Genomic DNA, 13,000 nt, shown 5'->3' on the forward strand with positions numbered 1-13,000 from the left:
AATCCTATTTCTGTCCCTCTCTGTTAAAGAACAATGCAGCAAGCGCCCTCCGAAATGACTCCAAGCCTCCCCAGCAACCCCCATCCCATGCCCCAGATCAGAGCCACCAGCCTGGATCCAAGCCGTCCTTAACGGGCATGGCAGAGCCAGCCCCACCCCAGCCATCAAACCAAGGGAGCCAATCTGGTGTTCTTCCACAGGAAGGGTCATCCTCTGCAGGCATGGAATCCAAAAATCTTCCTGGCAGTAGCCCCAGTAACACCACAGCCCCAGTTGACCAGGCCCCTATCACCCAACCTGAGGCAGGCCTCAACGCTCCAACAGCAGGTGAAGGAGGGCAGGGTGGAGGCTCTGGTGGGTCAGGTCTGACACCCCAGCAGCAGCAACAACAGCAACAGCTGGCTCAGGAGCTGTTGAACATGGAAGCCAACACAGAGGGTCTGTCCCAAGAGCAGTTGGAGCATCGCCAGCGCTCTCTGCAGACATTGCGAGATATCCAGCGTATGCTTTTCCCTGATGACCGTGATGCCCCGCCAACTGGGCCCCCACAATCCCATGGTGGACCCCATGATGGAGGCCCTGATGGTGCACCCCGGAGGTCTGAACAGGGCCCCCTACAGGCTATGATGGCACAGTCTCAGAGCCTTGGACCACCAGGTGGGCCGGGAGGACCTCGCCCACAAGGTCCACCCTTTGGCCCACCCCATGGACCCAGGGACATGCCCCCATTTCCACAAGATGAAATGGGTCCCCACATGGGGGGTCCAGGGGGCTGTGGAGAAGGAGATCAGATGACTCCAGAACAGGTGGCTTGGTTAAAGCTGCAGCAGGAGTTTTACGAAGAGAAGAGGAAGAAACAAGAAATGCAACACCGACCTCTTCCTCCTGACATGATGATGCACCCCCACGGTCCACGTGGCATGATACGAGGGCCTCCGCCTCCTTACCAGATGGGCCCAGGAGAGATGTGGGGAGGACCAGGTGGTCCACCAGAGCACTACCAGGAGCGCATGGCCATGGGCCCTGGCCCTGTCCCCGGACCCAGAGGTATGCCCCCACACATGCAGAGGATGCCTGGCTTCTCTGGTATGATGAATCCCGAGATGGAGGGACCCCCAAGGCCTGGAATGGGCTGGCCTGACGACATGCCTCCACGGATGGGAGATGCACGAGGCTTCCCTGGAGGACCTGGAGCGATGTTTGCTGGTCCAGGGGGTCGAGGTGAGCGTTTCCCAAACCCTCAGTCGGTCCAAGAAGCAATGTTCCACCAGGGTATGGGTGGAGAGAAGGGCCTCCCCCCTGGGATGATGATGGACATGCAAAGGATGATGGGGCACCAAAGAGGTGGAATGGAACCTGGTAATGGCATGGGTATGTTTCCCAGAATGCCCGGTGATGGTCCTATGAGCCCATCTTCTAGGCTCCAGGGAATGGGGGGCCGAGAAATGGGACCTGAATTTGGCATGGGGCCTGGCCCTGGACCTCATATGCACCCATCCAAGCTACGAGATCCTCCAATGAATATGAGTCCAGATGAGATGATGAGAATGAGAGGAGGTGGAGGACCTCCAATGGAGAGCATGGGTCCACAAGGCAGGCCCATGCAGGGGCCACCCTTCCCTGAGCAGCCACAGCCAGGAGACTATCCCATGGGGCCTGGGCGACCCTTCCCAGGGGGTCCTGGAGGAATGAGGGGTCCACATGGAGACCCAGCATTTGGTCCAGATCCAAGATCTACACCAACAGGAGGCAATGGCCGTATTAACCACCTCCCCTCTGCTGCTGGCCCTTCACAGGGTCAGAGGGGCCGCAAGCCGGCAGATCTGAATGTACAGGCAGGAGGGGGGAACTCTCCCAGTGTCAACCCACTTAAGTCCCCTCCTCTGAGGCAGGTTCAGTCTCCCATGATGGGTTCACCTTCTGGAAACCTCAAATCCCCTCAGACACCGTCCCAGCTGGCTGGCATGCTCACTGGCCCCACAGGCCCGAATGCCCCTCCAGCTCCTCCAGCGTCAGCACCAATGAAGTCCCCCCACTCCATGATGGGATCAGCAGGCGCTTCTCCTGTTCATATGAGGTCTCCTTCTCTTCCTAACCCCTCTCCAGGATGGGCCTCTTCACCAAAACCACCCATGCAGAGTCCTGGAGTACCACCTCAGGGTGGCAAGCCCCCCCTCAGTATCACCTCACCAAACATGATGGGGAACATGGAGCCAGGTACAACAATCTCTCTCTTCCCTTTTTATGTGTTCAACAGCACCTGTGTATGTTCTTCATTCAGTATTTAATAACATAATTATCTTTTTTTTCAGTGCATTTTTTAAAAACTCCATTTAGTTAATATTGTGATATCTTTTGTAAATGGTTTGGTGTTGACTTTTTAGCTATTGGTTACAAGTTTAGTATTGCATTTTTAATCACTGGCCTCAAGGACTGTAAATATCACATGTAATATTATCTGACTTAGACTATCTGACATTGGCCTGTTTTAGTGCTTTGAAATCAGAATTGATCTACAAAACTGAAAATAAAATGGATAAGGGGGCTATCTATCTATCTATCTATCTATCTATCTATCTATCTATCTATCTATCTATCTATCTGTCAGGTACATCACTTAAGTTAACACATCTGTATGAGGGGTGGGGTAGGTTAAGGTCCAGTGTCTCCCTCTTGTGGCCATACAACTTGTATCTGACTTTGCCTAAAGTACCACATACTGAGAGGGGTATAATTATTGCTAATATCATCACATATAAAAACAATCTGCCAGAGAATGAAAATTTATCATCTCTGTCATCTAATCTCTTTCTCATCACGTCGTCCTGTAGGTGGTAATGGCCCTCCTTCTGCCCCGCCTTCATCAGGGGCTCCATCTGGCTCCATGTCCCTCCCAGGCAACGTGCCGTCTGGCAGTCCATACACCATCCCCCCTGAGCCAACACTATCCCAGAACCCTCTTTCCATCATGATGTCACGGATGTCCAAGTTTGCAATGCCCAGCTCCACCCCACTCTACCATGATGCCATAAAGACTGTTGCCAGTTCTGATGACGATTCACCCCCGGCTCGCTCCCCTAACCTGCCTTCAGTGAACAACAATGGTAATGGCTGAAATATCTTAGTTTGTAGTTTCAATTCCACCCACCTTGAGCCATAACTGTACTAATCTGTTTTATAAGTGCTTGTACTGAATTGTCTTCACTTCTTTTTGTCTTGGACATACAGGTATGCCGATGAATCACCAAGGAAATCCACGTATGATGGGACCTGGAAACTCTGGGCCCATGCCTGCCCTCAGCCCTCTTGGTATGAATCCAATGGGATCTCAGCCTCTCTCCCATGGAATGCCTCCACAGATGCCCTCTCCCAATGCCCCTAATATGGGCCCAGGTATGATGCCTCATGGCATGATGATACCACCAAATCCACAAGACCCTGGTATGGCAAACCCTCAAATGATGCCCCAGGGACGACTAGGTTACCCTCACCGAGGCCAGGCCTACCCCCTTACACAGTCGCCTTCTCAGCAGGGCCCTTTCTCCCCGCACAATGGTCCTGGTCCCCAGGGTTTCCCTGGCCATCCCATGGGCTTCCAGGGAGAGGGAGGACCTATGGGAGGACGGATGGGGAGCATGCCTCATGGGGGAGGGGCTGATGGGGTCATGTGCAAACCCAATACTCCTGGAGGACCGGAGTTCAACAACATGCAAGGTGGATTCAGTGATGCTGACCTTCATGAGGTGATGCGGCCGGGAGCGTCCGGCATTCCTGAGTTCGACCTATCCAGGATAATCCCATCAGAGAAGCCCAGCCAGACTCTGTCTTACTTCCCCCGTGGTGGAGGAGACAATCCTGGGGGCAAACCACCACACCCCTCTGGTTTCCCCATGCAGGGCATGATGGGTGATGGTCCACCAAGGATGGCGATGTCCATGCAGGGGATGGGGGGGATGCCAGGGGGGCCTGGTGGGGGAATGGGCCCCCAAGACATGCCAATGGGGAACCCTGGCCACAACTCAATGCGGCCACCAGGATTCATGGGCCAAGGCATGATGGGCCCCCAGCACCGGATGATGTCCCCTGGGGGTCCGGGAGGGATGATGCAGGGGAGACAAATGGCCCACCCAGGCCCTGGCGGCTCACCTAACATGATGATGTCACTGCAGGGCATGGGCGGCCCCCCACAGCAGACAATGATGATGGGGGGTCAGATGAGGCCACGTGACATGGACATGGGGTTCAGTCCGGGCCCTGGAATGTTCTAATCCATCAGAAACTTTGTATCTAGAATGTTCTTGGACAATACACAAGGATGGAGTAAAGGTCACGGTGTGTGGAGGGTGTTGAGAAAAATTTGATGGACTCAAATAAAGGAAGTATAATACAAGCGAGGATGTACCCCAAAATGAACAGAATGGAGCAAACCAGTCACCTAATAATGTCCTGTGGGAACTATTCCAATGGAGACTTGGACAGGCCCAGATTGGAGTACTTTTGCCACAAGAACATTTAATTTTGACTCATGAACTTCAGAATGTATGGGATTGTTGTGCATCAATTTCGCAAAACTGTTCTTGTGTTTTTTTGATTATCTGACTATAAAGATGACTTCAACATCAAAGAGGAATCAACCTAACTAAAAGTCAGCGTGGAGATGCTACAGTATATGTCTACTTTTTCAAATTTAAAAAAACAAATTTGTCATGAAAGTGGTATGGAACAAGAGAAAGGATTAAGAAGAATTTGTGCTTTGTGAAGACTTTAGTGGAACTCCATCTTGTCTCTGGCTCCATTGTTTTGACTGTTTCTGTACAGTATATACGTGTGAGAGTGCGTGTGCGTGCTTGACAGACTGTATGTTTGTGTGGTATGTATGTATGTGTCTGTATGTATAGGCATTCTATCAGTGACCTCTCAACTCCTCTTACCCAACTTTCATTGGGGGAGGAATGCCCCCTAAAAATACTGTACTGTTTACCATTGGTGGGCTATTCGAATTTTAGTCTATTTTAATTTCCTTTGTAACTCCAGTGTATAACAAACCAAACTATGACCTCATTAAGATAATAGTATTATTAAAAAAGCACAAACATGGACCGTCTGCAGAAAGCGTCTTCTTTCTCTATTTTTACCATTGAGAGCAACACACGAAGTGTGAGGATCCTGGCAGCTTTGCAGCACATTGTGTGACACAACAATTTGTGGATGACATTTGACTTGGTGCTCCAAAACTTTCAGGACTCAACTTTCGCCAGCGTGAATAATATCGCTAATACCCAGATGTGCTATGTGTGTTCTTCTTGTTCCTGTTGTGTTCCTGTTTTGTTTTGACTCTCTTGTTGACTCTGGGTAATAATCATTCCCACAGCAATAATCCCCCAATGTTCAGAAGAATGGAGTGTGGCTGAATGCCACAGCAGGTATGCCAGGTATTATAGAACTAGAGCTAGGTAGATCTGGTAAAATTTAGTCAGGCAGGTGTGGCGTCCGGAGTGAGACACACAGAAATGTAAACACGCACTGCTTACCATCCAGTTGACTTCCTCTCTTTTCTCTATTGTATAAGCTTGTCATGTGTTTCTCCGTTGGCTTTGGTGCAGAATAGCCTACCAGGGCTGTGGTGATGGACTACAAATAAAAGATATTGTTTTGGTATATACATGTTGTCTATGGAGTGTGTGTGTGTGCGTGCATGTATCCACATGGCTCTCAACTATTCACATCTAATCAGTTATGTGGATCAGGTGGTGTCTTTGTCGTTCTACATGTCAAACCAGCTTTACCAACATTCAGCTAGAACTAGGAGAGCAAGCCATTCATTGCCAAGTTGACATTTTACCAGGAAGTATTTCCAGAGGACACTACACTTCCAAAATAGTTGCATGTTGATGGATTTGAACCCTGCCTAAACTAGTTGTGCTCACTCACCTGCGTTTTGAAGCGTTTTACTTACTTTACATGAAATAAGCCAAAAAAAAAAAAGACACACAAAATATTGATGAAAATCATTATTTATGCCTCACCAATCCAAACCAAACCTTTTTATATTCTAAGCAGCAGGTCAAGGGAAACTCCCACTGATGAGGTACAGTGTGTGTTATTGTAACACAGTAAAACTCGTGTCTATATCATGGGCAAGTACTCATGCATACATTATACTGTGGTCTATACTACAAACTTATCCACGCAAGAAAGCAACCTAATGTTTCACTCTTAAAACATAATATAGCAGGTTCTACATGGTTATGAAGACATTCACACAACTGTGCAATTTACCACAATTTTGTGCACCCTTTGTTAAACAGATACGGTACATATGTTTAGTATTCCCCTGAGGAACAAAATGATTGAATATGAAATATTTGGTTGTAAACACAACCAAACTGACAGAATAATTGCATCAGCAATTAGGTACAAGCATTAACAGTTCTACTTTGTCCAACATGAAATATTTAAATGGTTTGAATTTATAAGGCTGACGGTATTCTATATTTTTCGTGTCAATAATTCTCATGAAAACACCAAAACCAACAATAATTTTTTATCCTATTAAAAGGATAATAGCATAGTCCTCGATGCCATACACCTTGTTCATCAAACTACTACTAGGTCAAAAAACTACTAAAAACACACCAATGAGCCACACTGTTACACTGGGTGACATGTTCCTTAATATGATGAACACAGGCATGTGTTTTTTTTTTTTATTTAAAAAGTCAATCTCACATACCATATACAGTCCTGGTGCCATAAATACTCACTAGCTCATGAAATGTGTACTAATCCACAGCTGAAGGAAGATCTAAAAAATGCACAATTTACTCCTGTTGTTTTTTCGATTCATTTTATTTTTTAAAGGTTTATGTTTTCAGTAGGAATGAACGGACTTAGGACTGAGTATCATAGACATGATAAGTAACTAACACATTGTTGGTTTTGGTCCTCTTATGGAATTTATAGACAGTATGAAAAATAAAAAAGTGACAACAGCTTTGTTTATCAAGCCAAACAGATTAAGTGCATGCAGACAGACAATACTCACTTAGCAACTGGTATCAGGTATACTGTGCATAGCAAAACCATTCTGCACATGCACTTGTCAATATACCATTAAATTAATTCATTTATTTAAATAGAACATCCGTCTGCCATGGTTACATGAATGATGAATAGTGAAATTAAAAGTCTGATGTAACTAAAAGATCTCCAAAAAACGGTTGTAATCCAGGACTTGTGTTAAAAAAAGAAATTCCATCTGGTGCAGTCAGATGTTGGATGGATGGAGTGAGTACTGGAGGTGTTAAAACACATGATGCATGGTGACTGAGTTTATGCCTTGGGTAGCACTGTGTTCACATGTGAAGATTTGTTGGAAGGTTCAGGGTTTGGTCATGCCCTCTGTGTTGTTACAAAGCGACTGGTAGAGTTCAGAGCTCAGTGAGTACGCTGACAGGGCCTGTTTGAACTCCTGCAGGGGGCAGTAGACTCCACTACAGCCTGGAAGAAGATGATCCTACAGAAAGACAGTAACCTTCAGTAAAACACAAGGGAGACATGCAACAGTTGATCATATTAACAGAGCCACATTCTCACCCCCTACCTGGCCTAAGTATGACACTTTAATGAAGGCCTCGTTGGTCTGCCGGTGTTGGTGCAGCTCCAGAGTGACATCAGCTGCATACGGTGGCCATCTCATGTCAAAAATCCCCAGAGCCATCAGACAGGGAATCAGAGTGGTGTCATGTGCAGAATACAAAAACAACTTCCTGTTTGAGAGAGGATTTCAATATTGGACCCTTTAAAGAGCAAACACAATCCAATTTGTGTAAGAAATGGGTGTTTCCTTCTTGGGGTGTCTAACCTGTTTGGCTCTGATGAAGTGCCCTGTAGTTTCTCCTCAATATTGAATAACAACATGTGCAGGAGGGGTCCCACACACAGCTGCAAGTTTTCACTGCCACAGACAAAGCAAAAAGTGGCCTGTTGAACTCAATACAGAACAGTTAGGTAAATGTTCCTTATTGACATTGATAAGAGGATTATTGTTAAAACTCAAATCTGACCTTTTTTTTTTTTTTAAAAAAAAAAAAAAAAAAGGCCCTTCCTCTGCTGACTTTGTTTAATCTAACCTCTTGCTGGGTTCATAGATGTGGCACATCATGTCCACGGCTCTCTGTTCCACTATGTCTCTCCAGGTGTCCAGCACTGGTGGGCAGGGGAGGCCGTGTGTCTGGGCATGTGCAGAAACTTGTCACAGTCAGTGTCAGCTATGCTGTTGTGCAACACAAACCTCACAAGGAAATGTCAAGCTTTTGCTGTTTTCCAGCACTTTCATCACATTATGAGATATTTGCAGTTTTCCCCGTAACTCCAAATTTTAAGCTGTGAATGTAAAATCTATCAGTAGATTTATAAAGTTAAAAAGTTAAAGTTGACTACGGCTGTATTAACTTACACATGTGTTGCTTTATTTTGTCTGTTAGTTTCAATGGGTTGTAAATGATGAATCAGAGAGAATGCGAGCGAGGACAAACAGTCAATCAGGAAAAAACAAGGCTGAATAAATGCTCCTCCTGTTGTGTTCGTGATCTTGTAGAGTTTCCCAGTGTGTACAACATCTATTGAAACCCTCTATAGTCTGATATCACCCTAATGATTCAACTTTGCAAAAAACTATTTCAGTCTCTCATCTAGTGATAAATCACTTTTGAAGACTGATTTAAAAATCTTAAAAAGTTGCCATCTATGCAATTATTGATTGATTTTTAAATTATATTAAATTGTGGCTTTTAAGTGTAAATATTTTAAGCGTTAAAGCTCAAATCTCATTGGAACATTGTTTTTTTTTTTTACTTACTTAAATCTCCCACAACTTGCTGAACTCTGTTATGGAGTTTCATCTTATATAACTAGCAGCTTGCCTTAATAATAATTGTGTGTATTATGATAGCTTGTGGTGAGATCTAATGAATGTCATATGAATCATGATGCGGCGGTGTCACCTCTCTGGCAACCATGTCGTCTCTAATGAGGATGAAGTCGACGTGCTGGTGAGCAGCGATGCCCAGCGCGTTCTGGATGCTCTGCAGGTCTGCTGCAATGTCTGGCAGAGTGGACGACTCTGCCCAACGGTGGCTGCACAGAACACACACCGTGTCAGCCAGGAAACATAGATACACTATGACAACCTGTCACAGGGATCTCAGCTCTGCTTATAATTTTGCACAACACATTCAAAATTCCAGTTTTGGATGGCGAGACCACAGGATGTTTGAAGCTCGGTGTGACTGGTATTAAAATATATTCTACATACCTGCCAAGGATTTTGAGCAGCTTGCATCCATGGTAGTTAGGATACAGGATTTCAGACTCTGCCTCCGTTGTTAATATGGGTACAATTTCTTCATGTAAAGAAGAACAGAAAAATTACAAAAACAGATGAGATCCAGAAGAGAATCAATGACATCATGCACATATGGATTCCTACCCCACCTTTTTGTTTTTGCTGGAAGAGCCCTGCTACCAGGCACTTGGCAGATTCGATGGTCCTCACAATGTTAGTGGAGCGCACACTAAAAATGGAAAAAATAGGTCATGGAAGGCAGCCAACATGAAAATAGTAATGAATTTAGGCTGATATCCTCTGACCTGCACTCACCATCCTAATGTATCAAAACTGTATAGTACAGAGAAGTGTGCTCTTGCTCCCCATCATGATGTGCAACACTTACTAGACCTCAGCTGGGCTAAAGGTGGGGGCGAGGAAGGCAGCCTCTTCGATGTATCTCTTCCTCAGCCTCTTGCCCAGCTCATACAGCTGCTGCATGCCCACTGTGGTCAGCTGACCGGGGAACGTGCCACCCTGCCAAGTTTGACAAACAGGATCAAGGTATATTCGCAGATTTGGCCCAACAGACATACACACACCTGCGTGCAGGATTCCAAACTGAATGTGGTGCGAGGATGGCAGGAACCCATATTGTGGGATTTAGTCTTCTAAGCTAAATCCAGTGCAGTAAACCTCTTTAGTGAAGCAGCTAACTAAGCACAGGAAACTAACATTTCCATGGACACAGTAGTTGGCAGACTGGACACAGTATCCCACTGGGAAGCTCTACACACAGTTCAACAGTATTATACAGGGGAGGTGAATGAATGAATCCAGTTCAGTGTTGTATGTAGGCTTTGTTATACCCCTTAATGGCCACTAGAGGGAGAGAGGCTTACTGAAAGAATATGAGAATGAGGTACTTTATGAGTACATAAGGTGCTTCACACCTGTACAAAGGCAAGAACACCAAAATATACACTCTATAAAAAGTACTTCATCCAAAATAACCTCATCTGTGCTATATTTGGATCAGTTTGGAGAGATCTACAAATTGAGATCTCCTGGTTGTCTGATTTTCAGGGTGCATTTCTAAATACGTTAACCTCAAGTTTTGGAACTTTGACCATGTTTAACATAGATATCTGACATCATAACAGTATATAAATAACAGAAAATCAGAAAAAGCATAATATGTCCCCATTAAAGATTCCTTTGTAACATAATAAAGCTTTTTTTAAAAAAAACAAAAAAACACATATATTTATCATGTGTTTCATTATCTTCCCACAGCATCTCTTACCAGAAACCAGCTGCACATGCTGGAGCACCCGCCTATGTTCCCTTTAGCTCTTTTCTTGTCTGAATGAATTCAACAACACAAAACACACCTACTCACGGTCAGTGTGTTACTCCGGTAGCTGTCTTCGACAGGAGCTGGGGGCCTGGGGCCACCATGAAGATCTGTCACTACATAGTTGATGTGGGTGTGTGCTGGAGGCTCCAACAGGGTTGGCACCCATTGGACCTTTGATGAAGCAAATGTGCCGAGACAAAGAAGTTATTGTGTGACAAAGCGCCTCTTTACAGACAAGTATTAAAGAGTTGATGAGAGGCAGAAAAAAATTTGTTTTACCTCCATCACGCCAGGTATTGATTTAAGCGGTGTTCGAGCACCATGTCGGAACAGGACTTGGACCAGTTTCAGTTCATAGGGAGAGGTGAGATTTGTGTCAGCAGAGGAGCAACTGGAAAAAACCTGGTCTGACTCAGTCTTCTTCTGTGACCACAGCAATGAGCCAAAAGCCATGGACATCGAACCAAAAACACCTACCTTGGTCCAAAGATTCCTCATGGCTGTGCTGTGAATAAAGCAGACAAATAGTTTTAGGCATTAGCATTGCTATCAAGGGGAAGATGAAGAAGGTCTTTTATCATAATGACAACATTAACAGAAATAATTTTGCTTGTTGCATTAAGAAAGGCTGCAACTACAATTAGTTAGTTAATCTGAAAATTAGTCGCTCAATTAGTTTCTTCATCATTTAGGCCTAGTCTATACAATGTAAGTCCAAACATATTCCATTTAACATTACAGAAGAACAAGAAAACCAGCAAGTATTCAAATTCGAACCAGTGAAACCTCCTAAACAATAACTAAAATGGTTAATTTTCTGTCATTCCTTGACATCTATTTAACTATTTATCTTTAACGTTACTGTGTAATGCGGAACTATATACTAACCTGCTTAAACTGACAATTAAGTTCCTGGCAAGTCCAATGATGACAATGATGTTGATGGTGTAAGTTAGTGGCAGTGATGCATAGTTAGCACCCACACAAAACTGATCAATAAAATCCTTAGTCTGAGTGTAGATATGGATCATTAGATAAAGGCTAAAAAAAACGAGAAGCACAGCTGTATTACTTAACGTTAATCGTTGCAACACTGACTGGTGCAATGAGCTCCTCAGGGGGCGTAACGACTTTTCTACTCAATGTTTCCCTTATACCTCTTAGATAAATTAAGTTCAAGTAACCTTGTTTGCGACATAACCCTTCCAAATACTGTGAGAAAAGGTCTATTCAGACTACGGATAACACGACATACCCAGCCAACATTGCTTAACCCCTTCCAACCGAAGCACGTTAAGAAAACACAACTCGGCTCACAGCTAACGTTAGCGTTAACCCTTTCAAAACTAGCGGCCGTTAGTTGCAACAACAACGAGGTTTCTAAATTTACTGTACTCATGACAACGAAAGCAGCATCTACTTACTTTCTTAATCCACAGGAGGTGAAGTGAAGTTATTCTGCTGCTCTCGATAGAAAACACAGCGTTCAGTAAATTCACTTGTCATTCGGCAACTCTTTCTACCGGTTCACGCCAGAGGGCATGTCGGGAACTGTAGAGCAGCGAACGGTGATGTACTGTAGAAGCAAAGCTGAGAGCCACTTACAAAAAACTACATTTCCCGACATCCTACTACAGCGTTATGCCAGGTTCGCGTCACACCGGAGTTATCAGAACTATGAGGTTCCAACTTGTAAAAACGTCAACATCGACCATACAGCCAAAGACATGGACTGGTAAACTTTGATTTTTTTTTATATTCGACTCGATACTTACCTGAAAGAACCCGAAAACTAACCAAACCACACAATGATGGAGGCCTCACCTCAGCCAAAGTTCAGTGTAATTAAACCCAAATTGAATAGATATGGTGCTATATTGTTAGTGTACAGTATTTTAATCTTCACACGACCAACTCTATAATCGTGCAACCATTAAGAAAATCCACATATTTTTTCTGGTTATCTTCTTTTTCTTTATTGAAATAAAAACCAATTACAATTCCCTCTTTCACAAAGTGATCATATTATCATATCATCATAGACATATTAATCTTTGCAGGAGAAAAGTAAAAAGAAAAACAAAAAACAGACAAAAACAAAGTCTGAGCTAGGGATAGTTACAAAAACAGACATTTATATTTTTTTACAGCCTTTGGATTAAAAGGTAAAATCGACTTGTGAATATGTAGCCAAGCAGTGACTCGCAGTGATATTCAAATACCATTTTAGATTCAATGTCTCCATGCTGATACACAGATATCAAAGACTGTTGCCTTCATGACAAAGTTTTTGAGTTTTGGCCCCCGTTTTT

At 44.4% G+C, this 13,000-nt stretch overlaps 2 protein-coding genes across 8 annotated transcripts in view; one reads left to right on the forward strand and one right to left on the reverse strand.

Moving 5' to 3' along the window:
- bcl9 (BCL9 transcription coactivator) overlaps positions 1 to 5,662 on the forward strand; it is a 30,901-nt gene extending 25,239 nt beyond the window's left edge. For both annotated transcript variants that reach the window (XM_067603729.1, XM_067603730.1), the window contains exons 8-10: positions 30 to 2,217; positions 2,832 to 3,104; positions 3,229 to 5,662. In XM_067603729.1, the coding sequence (XP_067459830.1) occupies positions 30 to 2,217; positions 2,832 to 3,104; positions 3,229 to 4,268 (3,501 nt within the window). In that variant the 3' untranslated portion in view covers positions 4,269 to 5,662. The remainder of the gene's footprint in view (positions 1 to 29; positions 2,218 to 2,831; positions 3,105 to 3,228) is intronic.
- A 336-nt stretch (positions 5,663 to 5,998) lies between these two features.
- acp6 (acid phosphatase 6, lysophosphatidic) lies at positions 5,999 to 12,256 on the reverse strand. 6 transcript variants are annotated; one of them, XM_067603735.1, is made up of 12 exons: positions 12,113 to 12,238; positions 11,166 to 11,193; positions 10,968 to 11,079; positions 10,731 to 10,859; positions 9,735 to 9,865; positions 9,496 to 9,575; positions 9,317 to 9,404; positions 9,006 to 9,138; positions 8,133 to 8,233; positions 7,865 to 7,957; positions 7,604 to 7,769; positions 5,999 to 7,516 (listed from the first exon to the last, which is right to left on the reverse strand). In XM_067603735.1, the coding sequence occupies exons 3-12, from the start codon at positions 10,971 to 10,973 to the stop codon at positions 7,382 to 7,384; spliced, it is 1,062 nt and encodes a 353-aa protein (XP_067459836.1). In that variant the 5' UTR covers positions 10,974 to 11,079; positions 11,166 to 11,193; positions 12,113 to 12,238; the 3' UTR covers positions 5,999 to 7,381. The 6 variants fall into 6 exon arrangements, with proteins under 6 accessions (XP_067459836.1, XP_067459838.1, XP_067459834.1 ...); XM_067603737.1 differs by having other exon boundaries at positions 10,968 to 11,023; positions 12,113 to 12,235; XM_067603733.1 differs by lacking the exon at positions 12,113 to 12,238 and adding an exon at positions 11,944 to 12,091 and having other exon boundaries at positions 10,968 to 11,023.
- Between the last annotated feature and the right edge of the window lie 744 nt (positions 12,257 to 13,000).

This window comes from Thunnus thynnus, chromosome 11 (assembly GCF_963924715.1).
Source record: "Thunnus thynnus chromosome 11, fThuThy2.1, whole genome shotgun sequence".
NCBI classification, from domain to species: Eukaryota; Metazoa; Chordata; class Actinopteri; order Scombriformes; family Scombridae; genus Thunnus; species Thunnus thynnus.